This window comes from Odocoileus virginianus, chromosome X (genome assembly GCF_023699985.2).
Source record: "Odocoileus virginianus isolate 20LAN1187 ecotype Illinois chromosome X, Ovbor_1.2, whole genome shotgun sequence".
Classification (NCBI taxonomy): Eukaryota; Metazoa; Chordata; class Mammalia; order Artiodactyla; family Cervidae; genus Odocoileus; species Odocoileus virginianus.
In genome coordinates, this window is record NC_069708.1 from 31,567,958 (window position 1) to 31,587,917 (window position 19,960).

The 19,960-nt window shown below is 33.9% G+C and overlaps 1 protein-coding gene across 11 annotated transcripts in view; it reads right to left on the bottom strand.

Moving 5' to 3' along the window:
* ATRX (ATRX chromatin remodeler) overlaps positions 1–19,960 on the bottom strand; it is a 267,954-nt gene that overhangs the window by 82,974 nt on the left and 165,020 nt on the right. For all 11 annotated transcript variants that reach the window (XM_070462042.1, XM_070462040.1, XM_070462046.1 and 8 more), the window contains 8 exons: positions 15,032–15,173; positions 13,998–14,107; positions 12,663–12,809; positions 12,333–12,510; positions 8,475–8,612; positions 7,237–7,412; positions 5,746–5,863; positions 545–675 (listed from right to left, as the gene is read on the bottom strand). In XM_070462042.1, coding sequence (XP_070318143.1) covers positions 545–675; positions 5,746–5,863; positions 7,237–7,412; positions 8,475–8,612; positions 12,333–12,510; positions 12,663–12,809; positions 13,998–14,107; positions 15,032–15,173 — 1,140 coding nt within the window. The remainder of the gene's footprint in view (positions 1–544; positions 676–5,745; positions 5,864–7,236; positions 7,413–8,474; positions 8,613–12,332; positions 12,511–12,662; positions 12,810–13,997; positions 14,108–15,031; positions 15,174–19,960) is intronic.

The following is a 19,960-nucleotide window of genomic DNA, read 5'->3' on the forward strand; positions in this document are numbered from 1 at the left end:
TAAGTCAGACAGAGGAGGACAGATATTGTATATTGCTTGTATGTGGAATCTAAAAAAAGGGTACAAGTGAACTTATTTAAGCAACAGAAATAAGAGTCACAGGTGTAGAAAACAATCTTATGGTTACCATCAGGAAGGGGGTAGGGGATTGGGATTGACATGTACACAATACTATAGTAAAGACCTACTGTCTAGCAGAAGGAACTCTACTCAATACTCAGTAATGACCTATATGGGAATAGAATCTAAAAAAGAGTGGATATACGTACAACTGATTCACTTTGCTATACAACAGAAAGTAACACAACATTGTAAACTAACTATATGCCACTAAAATTTTTTTAAAAGATGAACATTTAACACTCCTTCCATAATCACAATTCACTGAAACATAGAGTAATTAACTAGAAATAAAATAGGCTGAATTGTACCACAAAGAAAAAGAAATCTGAATATACATTAAGTCTATACAGATCAACCTTTTTCCAAAGTTATTCTACTTACTACAGATACCTTTTGATCAATTTTAGGTTAGTTAATTTACCTTATTTTCTTTACTAATGTAGTCCAGCTGCAAACACCATGGATGAGTCCAGATTCTACTTAACATTTGAAAATCTTGGAAAAGTTTTGCACCTGCCTTTCCTCTTCCACCTTCACTGCTATTACCTACGCCTGATCAAAAGGAAAAAAAAAGAGCTAATGTTAAGACATAAGAATTCTCTAGTTCAACCAAGGTGTTTCTGTATTAGGACCTTAGCTTGATCTGTGCATCAGAATACTCTGGCCCTGTAGAGAAGCTAATAGGCCCTCATTTTTAGACTATTTCAAAACACATAAAATAAACAGGATTACAAAAGAAAGCCATCATACAGAAATAATCAAAATGTTAAAAAAACAAACTTGTGGTATAGTGATATGCATACCTTATTAATGCATTAAATAACAAATATAGTAGTAAGTTTAACAATGGCCTGAAATTTTGAAGTACTGATAAAGGTAAATAAGTTTGAGATATCAGTAACAACAATAATATGTAGAAATATTTCTTATTTCTATTGGTAACAAAGTCACCGTTATCACTAATACTACTATGGTTTATTGCCTGAATTAATAACTAGAAAAATGCCATATTTTTGATAGAAGTTAGTGAAAACAGGCAGTATTTTCTTATTCAGGTCCTAGATTCTATCCATGTGCTCTAGATTACAAATTCCTGCTTTAGATAAAGCCACTCTCTATATACAGTACTTAAGCAAAACTCTTATGTAAAAAACCCAGTATTTATAAAAGTTGTTTTTCAAGTTGAAAAAATTATTTATTTTGCCCAGAGAAACTTCAACAATATATTTTTTAAATGAAAATGAAGTAAAAATGAAATGAATGTACATTTCACTAATATGACAAAATTATCAAGGGGGTAAAACACAAAAGAACAAAGTTGATCTTTTAAAAGAATGGTATTTAAACAATAACATTTTTCTGTCCACAGTTTTAAAAGATCTAAATTCACAACTCCATGAGGGACAAGATGTATATTCAGTAATGATATGAAATAAGAATAAAAAAGCATAAAAATACAGTACTCGCTATTTTGTCTGATTAGAGGTATTGCCACTGTGTATGATAGAAATCATTGCTGTGAAAATGAGGCATCTAATTTCTTGATAGCATTCTCTTATAGTCCTTTTATTTCTACAAAGACATAAATGAGTCTCTTTACACTTGAACACTTAAAGAGGCTAAGGTATGGCTATATCTTGTTCTGGTTTTGATTTATATTTCCCTGATGGCTAATCATATTGAGCAACATTTAGAGAAGTGATTCTCAGGCAGAGGGTACATCAGAATCACCCAGAGGAATTATAAAAATGCAGCTGCCTAAGCCCTACTCCAGAACCACTGAATCAACTTGTAATGTGTAGTACACAGATCCATTTATTTTTAAAGATAATAGGATTTTATTTTTCTCTATTTATAAGAGTACAATTCAGTGGCATTAAGTATAATCAAAACATTGTACAACCATCAGCACTCTACATTTCTAAAACTTTTGCCATGATTGTTAACAGAAACTCTGTACCGGTTAAATGAATCTGACTCTTCTAGTCAACTCTAAATGTAATCACACAGTATTTGCCCTTTTGTTTCTGACTCATTTTACTTAACATGATGTCTCCAAGTTCCATTCACATCAGAATTTCTTTAAAAGATTGTAATATTCCATTGTTTGCATATATCATATTTTGTTCATCTATTCATTACTTGATGGACACTTTGATTGCCTCCATGTTTTTGGCTATTACAAATAATGCTGCTATATAAACATGAATTGGTAACTATCTGTTTTGAATTCTTGCTTTCAATTATTTTGAAAGTAGAATTTTACCTAGAAGTACAATTGCTGTATCACATGGTAATTCTCTGCTCAACCCTTTGAGCAACTGCCACACTTTTGTCACAGCAGCTACACAAGTGTTCAAATTCCTCCGTATCACTTCCAATACTTGTTATCTTTATCTGAGAGTCATCCTATTGGGTGTGATATGGTATCTCTTGGTTTTATTTGCATTTCTTGAATAACTAGTGATAATATAGAGCATCTTTTAATGTGCTTGTTAGTCACTTGTATATCTTTTTTGGAGAAACGTCTATTGAAAACCCCTATGTCCGTTTTTGAATTGACTTGTTTGGTTTTTGTTGTTGTTAGGTTTGGTTTTTGTTGTTGTTAGGTTGTAAGGGGCTTCCCAGGTGGCGCTAGGGGTAAAGAACTCGCTTGCCAATGCAGAAGACATAAGAAACACAGGTTGGATCCCTAGGACAGGAAGATCCCCTGGAGGAGGGCAAGGCAACCCTCTAGTATTCTTGCCTGGAGAATCCCATGGACAGAGGAGTTTGGTGGGCTACAGTGCACAGGGTCGAAAAGAGTCAAAAATGACTGAAGCAAATGAGCATATGCACACACAGAATTTGTAAGAGTTCTTTATGTGTTCTGGATATTAATTCCTTTTAGGAAAATGACTTACAAATATTTTCTTCCATTCTGTAGACTGTTTTTGTATGTGCTCCATTTCAGCATGCCTAAGACAATGTATGGATTTTAACAGTGATTTAAGCTAAAAATCAGGCTGTTTTAAAACTAAGTATTCATACGTATAAAACCTAAAGTGTTTACTGAAGGCAGAGGCTTACATATAAATAGAAACTTCTGATGGAAAGTGAAAGTGTTAGCTGCTCAGTTGTGTCTGACTCTTTGTGACACAATGGACTGCAGCCCACCAGGTTTCTGTCCATGGAATTCTCCAGGCAAGAATACTGGAGTGGGTTGTCATGCCCTCCTCTAGGGAAAATTCCTGACCCAGGAATCAAACCTGCATCTCTCGCACTGCAGGCAGATTCTTCACTGTCTGAGTCACCAGAGAATTTGATGGTAAAAAGGAAAGAAAAGAACTGCATTTTTTAGAGAATGAAGGAAAATTACGAAGATATTAATTTTCTTGAAATTCATTAAATTTAGTCTTTTATGACTTTAATTCTGCTAATATTAAATATACCATAAATTACTACTACTAAAATTACCATCAAATTGTTGCTAGTATTAAAAGAAAAAAATTATGTGAACTTCTTAAAGCTAAGTTGAATATAAAAAGAGTCAAATAAAGAAACAAAAGTATTTTTGGACTATGTAATCAATAAAGTATCAAAGATTTTAATTGCAAGTGAGATAGGTGACATTTTGGGAGAAACACTTTGATGGTTCCTAGTGAGAATCAAGATAAAGCAGCTTTTAATATAATCCATTTGGCCTTTTATGAAAGTTTTTTCCAAGGGATTATTAACTCAGGTTATTCTACTTTAAGGAAAATAAAACACCACATTTAGTAGGGGGGAAATTCCAAGACATTCTCATGACTGAAAGATTCATGGTACCAGATAAATTAACAACCATACCTTTCTTAGTTAAGAAGCTATAGCAGTTAGTACTTTAGATATTTACTCCTAACAATTAAAGTTATAAAAAATGAGGTCCCCTTAAATCTTAAATATTGCACTGCTCTTAGAATGAGTATGTTTTAATATCTATAAATGAGCTATTAACATTTTGCTGTTGGTTATTAAACACAACTGATTCTTTAATATTTTATAACAGCACATTCCCCACAATGAGACAAAATTTTAAATATTTTGGAGAAAATATTAAGTGACCAAATTTAGCACCTTTTATTATTCAGAGATTAAAGAAAGACAGGTCTCAATATCCCTCTCTCTCTTTCTCACTGGAATGACTATATTTAGTTACTTAATGATGTCTGCACTTTTTGTCATTCAAATCCAAATGGTACAATAAATCTAATAGCTTATGATTAATATACAAATGAAAATGTGCACCTTATTAGAAATGATCTCCTTTCAAAAGTCAGTCAGAAAATCGTTTTAAAAATAAAGCAAAAAATCTCTATAAAATACAAACATTAGAAACCTGTTTTCCCCAAAGTAGAACAACTGTTGAGGACCATCATCATTATTCTATTTTCTAAAACAGAAATTATCTGTCACAAAGAGTGTTACTTTAATTACTAATATGAAGCATCACTGTAATGTGTATGTATAAACCTCCACTCTCTATTATTTTTTGATCAATTCTTGTATCAAAAATGGCTGAAGAGTGCCTTCTAACCTATAGCCCCTAAATAAATCTGGCGTATCAACTGGGTAAAGGTACCAGAATAAAGTGACCAACAAGTAAAAAATTTCACTCCAGACCAAACAGAAACTAACGTTTTGCTCTGTGAATGATGACAACCTTGGACAAACAGACACATACGAACACCTGAATTTACTGATGATGAAACAGTATCTATCTGATGTATGTTTTAAAAGCACATAGAGTGACTTTTCCGGTAGTCCAAGTGGATAAGATCTGCCTTCAATGCAGGGGAAATGGGTTCAATCCCTGGTCCAGGAACTAAGATCCCACATGCTGTGGGACAACTCAGCCCACAAGCCACAACTAGAGAAAAGCCAGCATGCTGCAACTACAGAGCCCACATGCTCTGGAACTCACGTGCCACAAGTGAAGGGAAGCCTGTGTACACCAACAAAAGCTATTATATGCCGCAGCTAAGACCCAATATGGTCAAAGATAAAAAAATAAGCATTTTAAAATAACAACAATTTTAAAAAAGCACATGGAAAAAAGTATAAGTTCCTCATAATGTAATCATTCTGAAAATAACCTGTTATTAACATATTTGTGTATTTTAGGCATTTCTGTGTACTTTTGTTGTAACATTGGGACATAATATGTGCCCTGCTTTGTATTTTGCCCTTTTTTCCCTTCAACATTTGTCAATTTGATACCTAAAAAAGCAATTTCATGAGTTTGACTTATAGGTCTTTTATTAATGTGGTTGAATATTTTTAATAATACACTGGAATTTTATGTATCTTCTTTTATGAATTTAGTCAAATACATAATATTTTATGAAATAAAAGCTCTTTACAAATTAAGGCATTATTGATATATTCTATATATTTTTTCACTAGTTTGTTCCTTAGTTTTATTTTGAGAATATTAGTTTTTTAATTAGAAATATTTTTTGTTTTTACAATATAAACATACCATTTTACGCAAATCCAAATTGCAGAAGAACAACTGATGTGGTAAAATTACCACGACAGCATTCTTCAGAAAAAGAATGTCTTAAGAAAGAAAAAAAACAATAAACTAAGTGTATTTGTTACCTGTTAAGTGATCTAAGTAGTACTGATAGAGTTTGCACTGAATAGGAGTCATTCTCACAGCTAAAACATACTCATGCTTTGGAGGCAAAAACTTTGTTAATGCTGTATAATCTTTCCTCTGTAATTAATAATAAACAGAAGGAAAATTAGTTAAATATATGACAGGAATTAACTGCTCTAAGAATCATCACTGCTTGCAACTAAAAAGTGCACACAAATAAAAGGTACCAGACATATAAGAAAACATTTACTTAAATATATTTACCCTCTTTAATCACACAATGATCCCATTTAATTGCAGTTAATGTATTTCATGTGACTACACAGTATGACTCACTGGTAAAAAGATACTGCAACACACCAGGCAGGTTTTAAATTGAAGTGGCCATACTACCAAGTGAGCAATTTAGGTTTTCAAATGGTCTCCTCTATATAGAAAAAAAGAAAAGAAAAAAAAGGTGGGGAGGGGATACAGTAGGTAGTGCTAGCAAAAAAAAATTGCTTTAATCATACAGTAAAACGGATGAATCAAAGTCCAATGCAGTCTGGGTTATCCTTTGGGTAAAATGTGCCAACATGCCAGAGGATAACATATAACATCAGGGGGAATGTTTGTCCAATTGAGAAAATAAGCCATGTATAGGCATTCTTAAAACCATATAACATAGGAACAGAAAAGAAAGAACACTAATGTGATAGATACTAATGACTACCTAAATCAGAAAAATGCCACCTAAGTAGTAGCAGTAATACAGAAATAAGAGTACCCGCTAGTACCTATGGGTAACCTGAACAAACAGAATGACTTTACCTTATATAACGGTAGTACAGTCAGTCCAAAGGATAGCCTATCTCACCTGTTGCATCCATTAATAGCTGGTGTCTTAATAAAAATAAAGAACTGAGATCTATTAACTGCTTGGTCAGTCTCTACATACTTATCTCCTCATTAACAATGGTTTACTGAAGATCTATGTGTAAAGAACACTATTAGTCCATTAAAATTATTGTATGTACTTGGAATTAACAAAACTGTTTCTTCAGGATTACTTCTTTCATAATTCATAAGTGCCTTTCCTACAACCATTTCAAACAAATGAGGTTTGGAATACTATACTATAAAATCTGGTGAGCACAGAAATTTCTTAATCATAATAGCTGTGTTCCTTTTACATATCCCCTATCTTAAGATTGAGAAAAGTCTAAACATTAACATATAAACATATAAAGCTACACATCCAGCAAATGAATTAATCAAGTATGTTCTAAACTTCTCAATGCAATTTTTAAAATTATTTATTTATTTTACTTTACAACATTGTATTGCAATACTAAATAAACTTTGGAAAAGAGTGCAAGAAGATTTAACTCTAAAACTACTGAAAGAAGGAGACAGAAACACAAAATAATTCAAGTTTAAATTCAGAAAACATTTTGAGATTACAATATAACAAAGTAACAATATATTATTACTGTGGAATGTACTTGTACCTGAACACATCCAGCTAACATTTCATAGAGAATGTGAGCACGTTTTTTCATTACTCTGACATCTACCATGGTAGAATCTGCACACTGACCATTTTGGATTGGATTTATAAACCGATTCCTGAATTCCTTAATGGATCCAAGCAAATTTTCTTTGATAAAGTTAACCATGCAATGATCTAAGAAAGAAGATATTAGTTCATTAACAACAGTAATAGCTAAAAGAACTGAGAAAAATTCTCTGACAAAATGCTCATGTCAAAAATGCATGCCATGGCAGCATTAGAATTAAGATACAAAGAAAGAACACAAAACTGAGTGTAGACTAAACACTGGTTTATCAGTCTGATCTCGAAATGGATTACCTAAACCAGATGAGAAATTCAAATAAAACCCAATCCAACAACAATGATGTAAAGTAATTAGCCTCCAACTAATAAAAATAAATGAAAAAAAAAACCCAATCCAAAATTCTAGACTGTCTAGGAAATGAATGTTTAGGAAAAACAACACCTAGAACATTTTATTCTAACTCACTAGTCTTTCTAATAGATATTGAGTATAAAACAACCGCTCTGTAATTCTAACCATGACTTTATGATCAGCAAGGGTATCTTGTGAAAACAACATAGATACTGAACCAAAATAATAAAATCAAGTAATAAGCCACTAGATCAAATTTTGAATTAACTGATTTAGTTCAAGAAGTCCTAAATAGTTGACCTATGCTATACAGAACCACAATGTGAAACAGGGCAACATTCTATAAATGGGGCAAGAACAAAGGGGAAAACTGGGACAGACAAAAATAAAGATAAAATATAGATATATATTATAGATAAATGTAAAGAAAGATAAAGTGAAACAATAGCCAGTATTCAAATAATAAAACAGAAAACAGTAACTATAAAAATTCTAAGAGAATGGAAATAACATAAAAATAACAAAAAACTATTAGAACAGATTACAATGGGATATTTCAATTTGTTATTTGCTGAGTAACTCATGTTCCCTCTTTAGTGTCACCACACACATATGAAAATGAGGGAAACTCACAAGTCACTTCTCTGGGTTCACATCATTTATCCTCAGCCTCAGCAAACTGTATCCTAACATCAATTCAACACAACTCTCCTCCAATCTCCACCTTCCTAAAACTTTCATTTAGCATAGCATTTCTTTCCAAGTTCCTATCAGTAACTCCTCCAAAACTGGATACATTCTTTTACACATTGACTCACACTCAATTAGGTTATTTTGAAGTGGTGTTCCCGTTAAAATAATCCTCCTCCTTGATCGTATAGAATTCATAGCTTTTGAAACAGCAGATGCTTCATTTTTTAGAATATGGCCTTCATCACAAACAACAAAGTCAGGTCCTAGAAAAACAACATTTAATACATAATAAAATTAAAAGCACAATCCATTTAAGTAAAACTAATCACTTTACAGTGCTGCTCTTATGGAAAGATGCTGTGGAAACAACATCCTGATAAGAACAGTTATATTTTATCTGCTGCTATATTTGGTTAATGTGATACTAACAGTATTAAGTTTATTAAAGTACTATTATGATGGTACTTAAGGGCCTCTGAATAAGAGTACAATATAAGTTAAACTATCACTTGAGATTAAGAGTAACTTATATATACGTGAAAAGACAAATTCAAAAGCTACATTTAAAGAAACACTGTAGAAATCACAATAGACCAAGTAGTACTTCCCATTTGACTTACTTCAAATAACTAGTACTCATTGCTGGGAAAAATTTTAACTGATAACGGACAGCTAAACTGACTGTTACATGGGTATGGAGGTAGGGAGAAAAACATTTTCCAAGCTACAGATCTCATACCAGAGAGTGGCTCTTTCAAAAGAAATACATATGATTTGTTTTATGAAAATAACCATATACATTCTTGGCTACAGTATCCTATAAACACAAATTGCTTGCAGGTTAATATACACATAAATTACTTAAACACTGATTTAAACAATAGCAATTGTCGAATTATCCCCTATATTTTAGGCATTACAGAGAATGCATCTTCTACATGATTTCAGAAGTAACTGCTTCAGTATGATGGATCAAATAACACAATTGCTATTCAATGTTCAGATGGGGCTACATGAATAATAAGATTTATTTTTAAATTACTAATCAACTTTCTAAAAATGAAAATATGTATCTTGCTTTATATGTAAAAACTACTTATTATTTATTTTGAATCCTAAAAAGTTTTCTAAATAGAAAAATTATCTTTTATACAAGTGATTAAAATGATTACTACTACCTAATATTAAGTGTTCATGAGGGTGTGGTGAAGTAGGTACTCATACATTCTTTGTGGAAGTCTAAGCTAGTATCAACAGGGCTTCCTTGGTGGATCAGATGGTAAAGAATCTGCCTGCAATACAGGAGACCTGGGTTCAATCCCTGGGTCAGGAAAATCCCCTGGAGAAGGGAATGGCTGCCCACTCCACTATTCTTGCCTGGAGAATTCCATGGACAGAGGAGCCTGGTGGGCTATAGTCCATGAGGTTGCAAAGAGTTGGACACAGCACAGCGACTAACACTTTCACTTTTCACAAGCTGTTAATCAAACATTGTGGAAGACAATTTCATAATATCTACTAAAGTGTAAAAGATGTTGCACCCTTGACCCAAATTTTAGCTTCTGGGAATTTATCCTAAAGATATACTTCCACAAGTATCACAAGATACATGAAATATTCTCTGAAGCATTGTTTATTATGGTGGAAAATTGAAACAACTTAAAAGCTTGGTCAAAGGGGTTAATAAAACTATGCTATGATGGAATGTTGCAGAACTTAAAATTAATGATGTACGTTTCTTTGTACTATCCTTCAAAGATATGTTAAATGTATTATGTTACTAAACAAAAGGAAGAGAGTTTCAAAATCTATAGTATGATCCCATTTTATTTAAATAACCACCTCAAACAGGGTTAATTTTTATCTATATACACATATATGTAGTGAAGTAAAGGATTAACGTGGCCCAAAAAAGAGTTTAGCCTTTGCCTCCAGCTCTAGGGTAGTAACCTCTAAATTCCAGGAATGTCTAACTTGATAAAAATTTGTTTATCTGGATGGCTTGGGAAACATTAGAGATAGTCTATGCTAACAATGTGATGGGGCTGAAGGGAGATCAGCTCTGGGCATGTAGCATCTTCTCAACTTCTGGAGGGACTAGAAACTAAGATGACCCACAAGAGTGGTCAACCATGTCTATGTGACCAAGCCCAAACTTCAGACACCGATGCTCGGATGAGTATACCTGCTTGGCAATATTCCATGTGTACTGTCACTACAACATCAGTTTAATCACAAGAGAAACAACAGACACTAGTGAACATCCTACAGGATACTTTAATAACATTCCTCAAGACTGACAAGGTAACAGAAAATAAGAGAAAGACTAAAACTGTCATAGACCAGAGAAGAATGTGGAGACATGACAATTAAACGCTATGTGGTACCCTGGATAGGATCCTGGAACAGAAAGTGGACAGTAATAGTAAACGGGTAAAATTCAAATATGGTTTGGAGTCTAGTTACTAATATATCAATTCCTTAATTTTGACAAATCTACCATGGTAATGTAAGATGAACAGTGGGGGATTTGGGTCCAGGATAAGCGGGAGCTTTCTTTACTATCATTTCAACTTTTCTGTAAACAAACAAACAAAAATTCCAAAATAATGTTTTTTTAATGTCACTAAATAGCTTACATAGAAAAACAAACATTACTCATTATGTTATAAGCTTTCATTTCTTTTTATTTCCTCATGATCACATTAAACATCTGAAACTTGTTTTAAACTGTTTCAAGGAAATCTTCTGAAAAATACGCTGCAATACTATTCACTAGCGTATACCTCTCTGACAACAAAACAACCACAGGACTTTTAGACAACTATTTTAATCATGAGAAAAGGACAAACTTAACATTTACAATAGCAGTTAGTTTGGTACATGTTGATTACATCATTACTTTTTTAAAAAAAGGCAAAAGAGTACAGACTTTCAGTTATAAAATGAATAAGGTCTGAGGATCTAATGTATAAACAACATGGTGATAACAATGTGACTATAGCTGATAACAACGCACTATATAACTGAAATCTGAAACTGAGTAGAGCGTAAATGTCATGACCAAAAAGAAAACGAAAACTACATGAGATAATGGATGTGTAACACAAAGGGGGTTACCCTTTCACAATGTATACATGTATCAAATCATTACATTGTACACTTTAACTGTTACAATTTTACTTCTTAATTAAACCCCAATAAGCTGAAAAAATAAATTAAAAATAAAATTAAAAAGGGGCAAAGCCATGGATTCTATTCAAATAATTCTATTATTCAAATTCAAATTATTCTACTCAAACAATCCTATTCAAAATAATACTATTATTTTGGCAGTGAAAAATTAGACTTTCTCAACAAACATCTAAAGTCTCAACAGTGTCTTAAAGTAATTAGATATAACAAGATAAAGTTTAAAAAGAAAAAAGTACAGAATACAAATAACTAAATATTGATTGGCTCTGGGACAGTACAACTTGCTGCGTTTCCAAGTCACAAATAAGAATTAAATATTTGGGTCTTGCATCATGAGGATACTGTCAATAGCATTGCAAATATTAACCTTCCACAGTGATGACCATTTAAAAAAAGGAAAAAGTGCAGCAATTCTTCTAATGACATAAAGTTGGAAAAGAAATATAAAGAACTATTTTCAGAGAATGGAGAGAGCTCTTGTGATTGTCTAATATTCAGTCAGAGGAATTTGCAATTGTGACACACCTGGTACATTTTTAACTGCTTATTAACCTCATTATTAACCTCAAACACTTTCAGACTCAGCAAGTGAATTCTGAACATCTGGCAACATTAAGGGTGATTTCATCTTAATGAAATTATACTAAGAAACAAACAGAAAGCAAAAACCTGAATGATAAACAATAACCAGCTACTTAATAGTTGGTCAATTAGTATTTGTTAAATAAAACATAAGCACAATTTTCATTCAACTTGCTTTGTTATCTTAGTGTCTGTCAATATCTTACCTGGATCAACCAATGCTTTGTTAAATATTTCTTTAAGTTTCCTACTCTTCACATTCCTTCCTTGAGCAAGATTTCTGTACATCTCATAGCCTATGATCATAACACCACCATCTTCTTGCCACCTCTGTAGCATGTAGCTTCTTTCTTGAGGACGCTTCACAGTTGCTAATTCAGAGACCTTTTGTGGGAAAATAAAGATTTTTAAAGGTAGGAATGCATAAATACTAAATATCCCCACTTAAACATGCATCACTGACAATTAAAAATCTTATTTTTTACTATATGAATTTTATGCAGTTATTTTGATAAGAGAAAATATTTTAAATATACCTCAAGCTTCTCATCATCTTTTAATCCCTCCTGCCACTTCTCAAATTCATTCATCCAATTCAAAGCAGTATTAAGAGGACAAACCACTAAAGCTGTGCTGAAATCCAATTTGTCACACAAAAGAACCGTATGAAGAAAACTTACCACCTACAAGAAAACAAATTAAGTTGCCACCTTCATTTAAATATCTTCAAAAAGTAAATATATTGAGTAAACTTACAATAGTTGGGATTTTTTTTGCTGTTTAAACAATAAAGCAAGCAGGCAAAGGTCACAATTTCCAAACCAGGAAAAGTACAGAGAAAGAGATATAACATGTAAAAGGTGGAAATTCAACTAGATGATACATAAGGTCCTTCCAACTCTAAAGCTCCGTGATTTTATGATCAGTAATAATAATATGAATATAATAAATAATAACCACAGCAAAATAGCTACTAAGTCCCTAGTCCCCAGAGAACATTCCTACGATCTTTAGAAAATACTACTTCCCATGTAGAAGAGAATTATATCATAGAGTATTTTTCCACTGCAAAGTGTTCTGACTCACTGAATCTACTGTCTTATGACTTGGAATTTTATATATATATATATATATGAAAGTGAAGTCGCTCAGTCATGTCTGATTCTTTGCAACTCCATGGACTGTAGCCTACCAGCCTCCTCCATCCATGGAATTCTCCAGGCAAGAGTACTGGAGTGGGTTGCCATTTCCTTGTGTGTATATCTATATAGGTACACACACACACACACACATCTTTTCACTAATTCCACACCTCTGCTACAACTCCTGCAGTCTTCTTGCAACTTCCTGCATTCAGAAATGTAGTATTTTAATAGTGAAAATACATTATGTTCTCATTACTACAAGATCACAGACTATTAAAGTCAGGAATCCCCTGGTTAGGACTCTGTGCTTTCACGCTGAGGACACTGGTTCAATCCCTTATAGAGGAACTAAGATCTTGGAAGCCACACAGCACGACAAAAAAAAAGTTGTAAACGAAGTTCATTTCCACCTCAGAATCTTTGCAGTTTTACTGGCTATGCCTATAATCCCACTGCTTCACTTCATTAGGATCTCTGTTCAAACATCACTTCCTAAAAGATACTTTCCCTCTCTATGCTTCTTTAACATTATCTGAAAGTACATATTTCTTATTTTATTTGATTAAAATCTCTCTCTCCCACCAGAATATAAGCTTCTTGGGGGAGAAATTTTGTTATTCACTGCTTTATCTCTAGCCCCTACAACCGTGTCTGGAACCTAACAGAACATAATATATATTTTTTAATTCACGAATGCACAAGAACAGAATACCTTCATGTTCTTACCTGTAAAGTTTTACCAAGGCCCATGCAGTGGGCAAGAATGCATCCTGAACCTGGAGATTTCTTTGTTTTTTTAACAGATTCACAGCAGCAATCCCACATAAACTGAACACCTAAAAATGATAACTTTCTTAAGTTCAAATTTAAAGGTGCAAGTTAAAAAATCTTCCTTCGTAAATACATCAAAAACATAACTAAAACTTCTAAGAAACAGAATTTTTTAAAAAGAGAGAGATAAAAATCTCTTAACGTAAATGAGATTTGTTTTACATACAACCCCTCCACCAACCCCTAAGGTTTATTAGAAAAAAACACAGGCACACAACAGGGTGACTTTCAGTCCTCTCAGGTATCACAGCAGACCTTTGATCCATTCCCTGGGATGGTCCAAAGAGACAGATAAATAATCTAATAGAAAATTTATCCAAAGAGAGAACAGATCCCTATCAAATATACTTTCAGGTTTATTGAGTCAATCCGGGGCTGGGGGGAGGGGGGCGGACCTCAGGAGCTATTTTATCATTTCTCCCTTTATTCAACACTAAAAACTGCACAAGAAATGGGCTTGCTACCTAAGGAGTAGGAACTGTAGAATTTCCTTTATGAATTCATTCACATACACACTCAAAATTGACTTACTGATTCCACTCGGACAAAGCAGAGGATAGGGATAATTGGATATCTTTCCAAAACCAATAAAGGAATATAATTAACAAAAATACTTGAAAAAGCATTTCCTAAAGAAGGCTTTTAGCTAACTGTACCATTCCCTACCACACCACTGCCCTTAGCTAACCATTGCAGATTAGGTGAAATCTACTTGCTATATATACTCATTTGTGAGTGGCACACACTTCCTGTTTCACAAAACTCATTTTTTGTGCAATGTTCAATTTTGTTCTTTCTCATTTGCTTATAAGGGCAGGGATCATATCTGTTATGCTCACCAGCAAAAGTAACTCCAGGTCTTAGCAGAATGTGAGGCACACTAGGGCCATCAAATATTGGTAAAATTTAACGATCTAATAGTTTCTTACCATCTACTTGATGTGGTTTCAATTTGATAACCATATTTCTATGAACCTGCACTAAAGGTTCTTTGGTTTCTTCATCTTCATCTAAAACCAACTTTGTTGTTATTGGACACTTAGTCGGTGAAGCATCTTCAATTTCTATCACCTACAAGAAAGGGAATTATAGATAGTTAAGCTCAAAGAAACCTTTTAAGCAATGGTGGAATATGAATCTTACTAAGGGAAGTTTTCCAAAATACAGACATGTCTACTTCCATACTAAAATCCAGTATTTTTTGTTCAGTAAGACCAGAATGGATCACCAGTTTACACGTTTTCTAAAATAAAAAAAACCTCTACAAGTTTCTAAATCACTGTGGTAACGTTGGTAATTTATTAATAGCTCATCGGTTTTCACCTTGAACACCTTAACATGTGATAGGTAGAGATGTGAGAAAAGGAGCACTCTAAATTAATCCATGGCATCACCATTAAAATCTAAATAGACTGGTTCTATTCTTCTAGAAGACATGTGAAAATGTGCAAGGAAACTTATGGTTACCACACTGGCTGGTCATAACTAGTACTTAATTCAGGCAGTAGCGAAGGTAAATATAAATGTTTTACAATGTGCATGAAGACAGTCCCAAACAAGAACTGTCCCACCCAAGATTCCACAAGGCTCCCGCTGAAAACCACTGTAAATATGTGTTATGAAAGGGAAAAAATTTCAGAAACACTGGTATGAGAACCTAAGGATCAGAAGCATAACAAGAATATATAACACCCTTTAATTGCAAAAGGGAAACAATCACCTCAAGTTTACTATTTGAAAGAAAACTTAAATACATATACATAAATACAAATATTTGTGTCTGAATACGTTTTTTGCTATCTCATCCCTATGTCTATCCATTACATAGTATACTCAAGAACTGCATAAGCTAGGTACAAGTATTGCCACTTTACAAATTAAAAAAAAAAAAAACCCTGAGCCTGAGAAGTTAAATAACTTATACAAGGTCAACCAACGCTTAAGTAACACAACACTAGGACTTATACCAAGAGGGCTAGGCTCCAGAGTCCATGAACTTAACCACTATGTGTTAATACTTTAATAAAGAAAATGCTTGTATGAACAGGTTTATGGTTCCATGAAAATCAATAAAGAGCCATGACTTTAAACTACGGACATTATGATATTTAAGAATAAAATGTTAACTGGTACTTTTTTTCCTTATTTAGAACTGTAACTAGGAATGACTGATTATTTGATACTCACTATAGACATTTTCAAACATGAATAGAAGTATATAGAATAGCATAATGAGCCCTATTACCCATTATTCAGCTTCAAAAATTATCAACCTCTGGCCAGTTGTTTCACTGGCAGCCTCTCACCCATTCTCCAACTCCTCGGAGCCTATAAATGATTCTGAAGTAAGCCCAAGCAAGTATGTTATTTCATCTGTAAATGTTTTAGAATATCTCTTTAAAAGGACATTATCTCTTTTTAAAATCATAACTACAGTATCATTATTACATGTAAAAATTATTTAAACAAGTCACAAATTTGTAATATACTACCTTGATAAAACTAAAATTATATACAAATCAAGATGTGGTAGAGTATAAATAGCACTGGTCATTTAGATCCCAGCTCCATTTCAACAACTTACTTAAACTCTCTTAGCTTCAGTTTGTCCATGTGGAAACTAGGAAAGCTTATAAATAACTCTTATGAGGTTGCTGTGGCGATTAAATGAGGCAAAGAATACAAAGTATCAGGCACAGACTAAGTATTCAACAAATTTTTATTGTGTTTTAGCTTGGATGTATTCCAGCTTCATATTGCTATGTCAAAGACATACGCCAAACTGGAAAGTTATCTGAATGTCTTGTTCTGTTTGCAAGGTGTGGAGGGCAGAACCCTAAAATGGCCTCATTTTCATTTCACTATAACCTTGCCAAAAAAAAAAAGAGAGAGAGAAACCCTATTTTTAAACCGAACTTCATATACAGTTCTAAATCTTTTTTGTGTTTTTGTTTTTAAATATTGTATTTCAAAGAGTCTAATCTCTACAGTAGATTTTCAATCTTTGTTTTTCAGTAGTATGTGATATAAATTTTGGTCATTTCAGAATCCAATATTCAGTTCCCATTTCTACTCAGGAGTGTGGTGATACTCTCCCACTTTTGACTCTCTGTTTTCTACCTCAGAGCACCAATATTTCCTCCATTCCCCTTCTCTTCCCAATCCAACTCTGTGAATCTTTGTGGGTGTCTGGGCTACGGAGAACACTTTGGGAACAGATAACTGCGTAGATCTGTCTCTCTCCTCTTGAGTCCCCTTTTTCTCCTCCTGCTCACCTCTATCTCCTTCCTCCCTCTCCTATTCTTCATGTAACTCTGTGAACCTCTCTGGTTGTCTCTCACGGTGGAAAATCTTTCACCATTAATCTAGAAGTTTTATTATCAGTGCTGTATAGTTGGAGAAGTCTTGAGACTATTGGAAGAATAAAACTGAAATCCAGAGGCAGGAGACTTGAGCCCAAATCCTGAGAAAACCAGAAAACTCCTGACTACACGGAACATTAAGGAATAAGAGACCATCCAAAAGCTTCCATACCTACACCAAAACCAACCACCACCCAAGAGCCAATAAGCTCCAGTACAAGACATACCACGCAATTTCTTTAGCAACGCAGGAACATAGACCTGAGTGTCAACATACAGGCTCTCCAACGTCACACCTAACACAGAGACCCATCGCAAAACTCATTACTGGACACTCCATTGCACTCCAGAGAGAAGAAATCCAATTCCATGCACCAGAACGCTGACACAAGCTTCCCTAACCAGGAAACCTTGACAAACCAATCGTTCAACCCCACCCACTGGGTGAAACCTCCACAATAAAAAGGAACCTCAGGCCACAAGAATACAGAAAGCCCACTCCAGACACAGCAATCTAAACAAGATGAAAAGGCAGAGAAATACCCAACAGTTAAAGGAACATGAAAAAAGCCCACCAAGTCAAACAAAAGAGGAGGAAATAGGGAATCTACCTGAAAAAGAATTTAGAATAATGATAATAAAAATGATCCAAAATCTTGAAAACAAAATGGAGTTTCAAATAAATAGCCTGGAGACAAAGATTGAGAAGATGCAAGAAATGTTTAACAAGGACCTAGAAGAAATAAAAAAGAGTCAATTAAAAATTAATAATGAAATAAATGAGATCAAAAACACTCTGGAGGGAACCATGAGTAGAATAACAGAGACAGAAGATAGGATAAGTGAGTTAGAAGATAAAATGTTAGAAATAAATGAAGCAGAGAGGAAAAAAGAAAAAAGAATCAAAAGAAGTGAGGACAACCTCAGGGACCTCTGGGACAATGTGAAACGCCCCAACATTCGAATCATAGGAGTCCCAGAAGAAGAAGACAAAAAGAAAGGCCATGAGAAGATGCTCGAGGAGATAATAGCTGAAAACTTCCCTAAAATGGGGAAGGAAATAGCCAACCAAGTCCAAGAAACCCAGAGAGTCCCAAACAGGATAAACCCAAGGCGAAACACCCCAAGACACATATTAATCAAATTAACAAAGATCAAACACAAAGAACAAATATTAAAAGCAGCAAGGGAGAAACAACAAATAACACACAAAGGGATTCCCATAAGGATAACAGCTGATCTATCAATAGAAACCCTTCAGGCCAGAAAGGAATGGCAGGACACACTTAAAGTAATGAAAGAGAATAACCTACAACCTAGATTACTCTACCCAGCAAGGATCTCATTCAGATAGGAAGAACTCAAAAGCTTTACAGACAAGCAAAAGCTGAGAGAATTCAGCACCACCAAACCAGCTCTTCAACAAATACTAAAGGATCTTCTCTAGACAGGAAACACAGAAAGGTGGTATAAACGTGAACCCCAAACAACAAAATAAATGGCAACGGGACCATACCTATCAATAATTACCTTAAATGTAAATGGGTTGAATGCCCCAACAAAAAGACAAAGACTGGCTGAATGGATACAAAAGCAAGACCCCTATATATGCTGTCTACAAGAGACCCACCTCAAAGCAAGGGACACATACAGACTAAAAGTGAAGGGCTGGAAAAAAATATTCCACGCAAATGGAGACCAAAAGAAAGCAGGAGTCGCAATACTCATATCAGATAAAATAGACTTTCAAATTAAGTCTGTGAAAAGAGACAAGATGGACACTACATAATGATCAAAGGATCAATCCAAGAAGAAGATATAACAATTATAAATATATATGCACCCAACATAGGAGCAGCGCAATATGTAAGGCAAACGCTAACGAGTACGAAAGAGGAAATTAATAGTAACACAATAATAGTAGGAGACTTTAATACCCCACTCACAACTATGGATAGATCAACTAAACAGAAAATGAACAAGGAAACACAAACTTTAACGGACACAATGGACCAGCTAGACCTAATTGACATCTATAGGACGTTTCACCCCAAAACAATCAACTTCACCTTTTTCTCAAGTGCACACGGAACCTTCTCCAGAATAGATCACATCCTGGGCCATAAATCTGGTCTTGGAAAATTCAAAAAAATTGAAATCATTCCAGTCATCTTTTCTGACCACAGTGCAGTTAAGATTAGATCTCAATTACAGGAAAAAATTATTAAAAATTCAAACATATGGAGGCTAAACAACACGCTTCTGAATAACCAACAAATCATAGAAGAAATCAAAAAAGAAATCAAAACATGCATAGAAATGAATGAAAATGAAAACACAACAACCCAAAACCTATGGGACACTGTAAAAGCAGTGCTAAGGGGAAGATTCATAGCATTACAGGCCTACCTCAAGAAACAAGAAAAAAGTCAAATAAATAACCTAACTCTACACCTAAAGCAACTAGAGGAGGAAGAAATGAAGAACCCCAGGGTT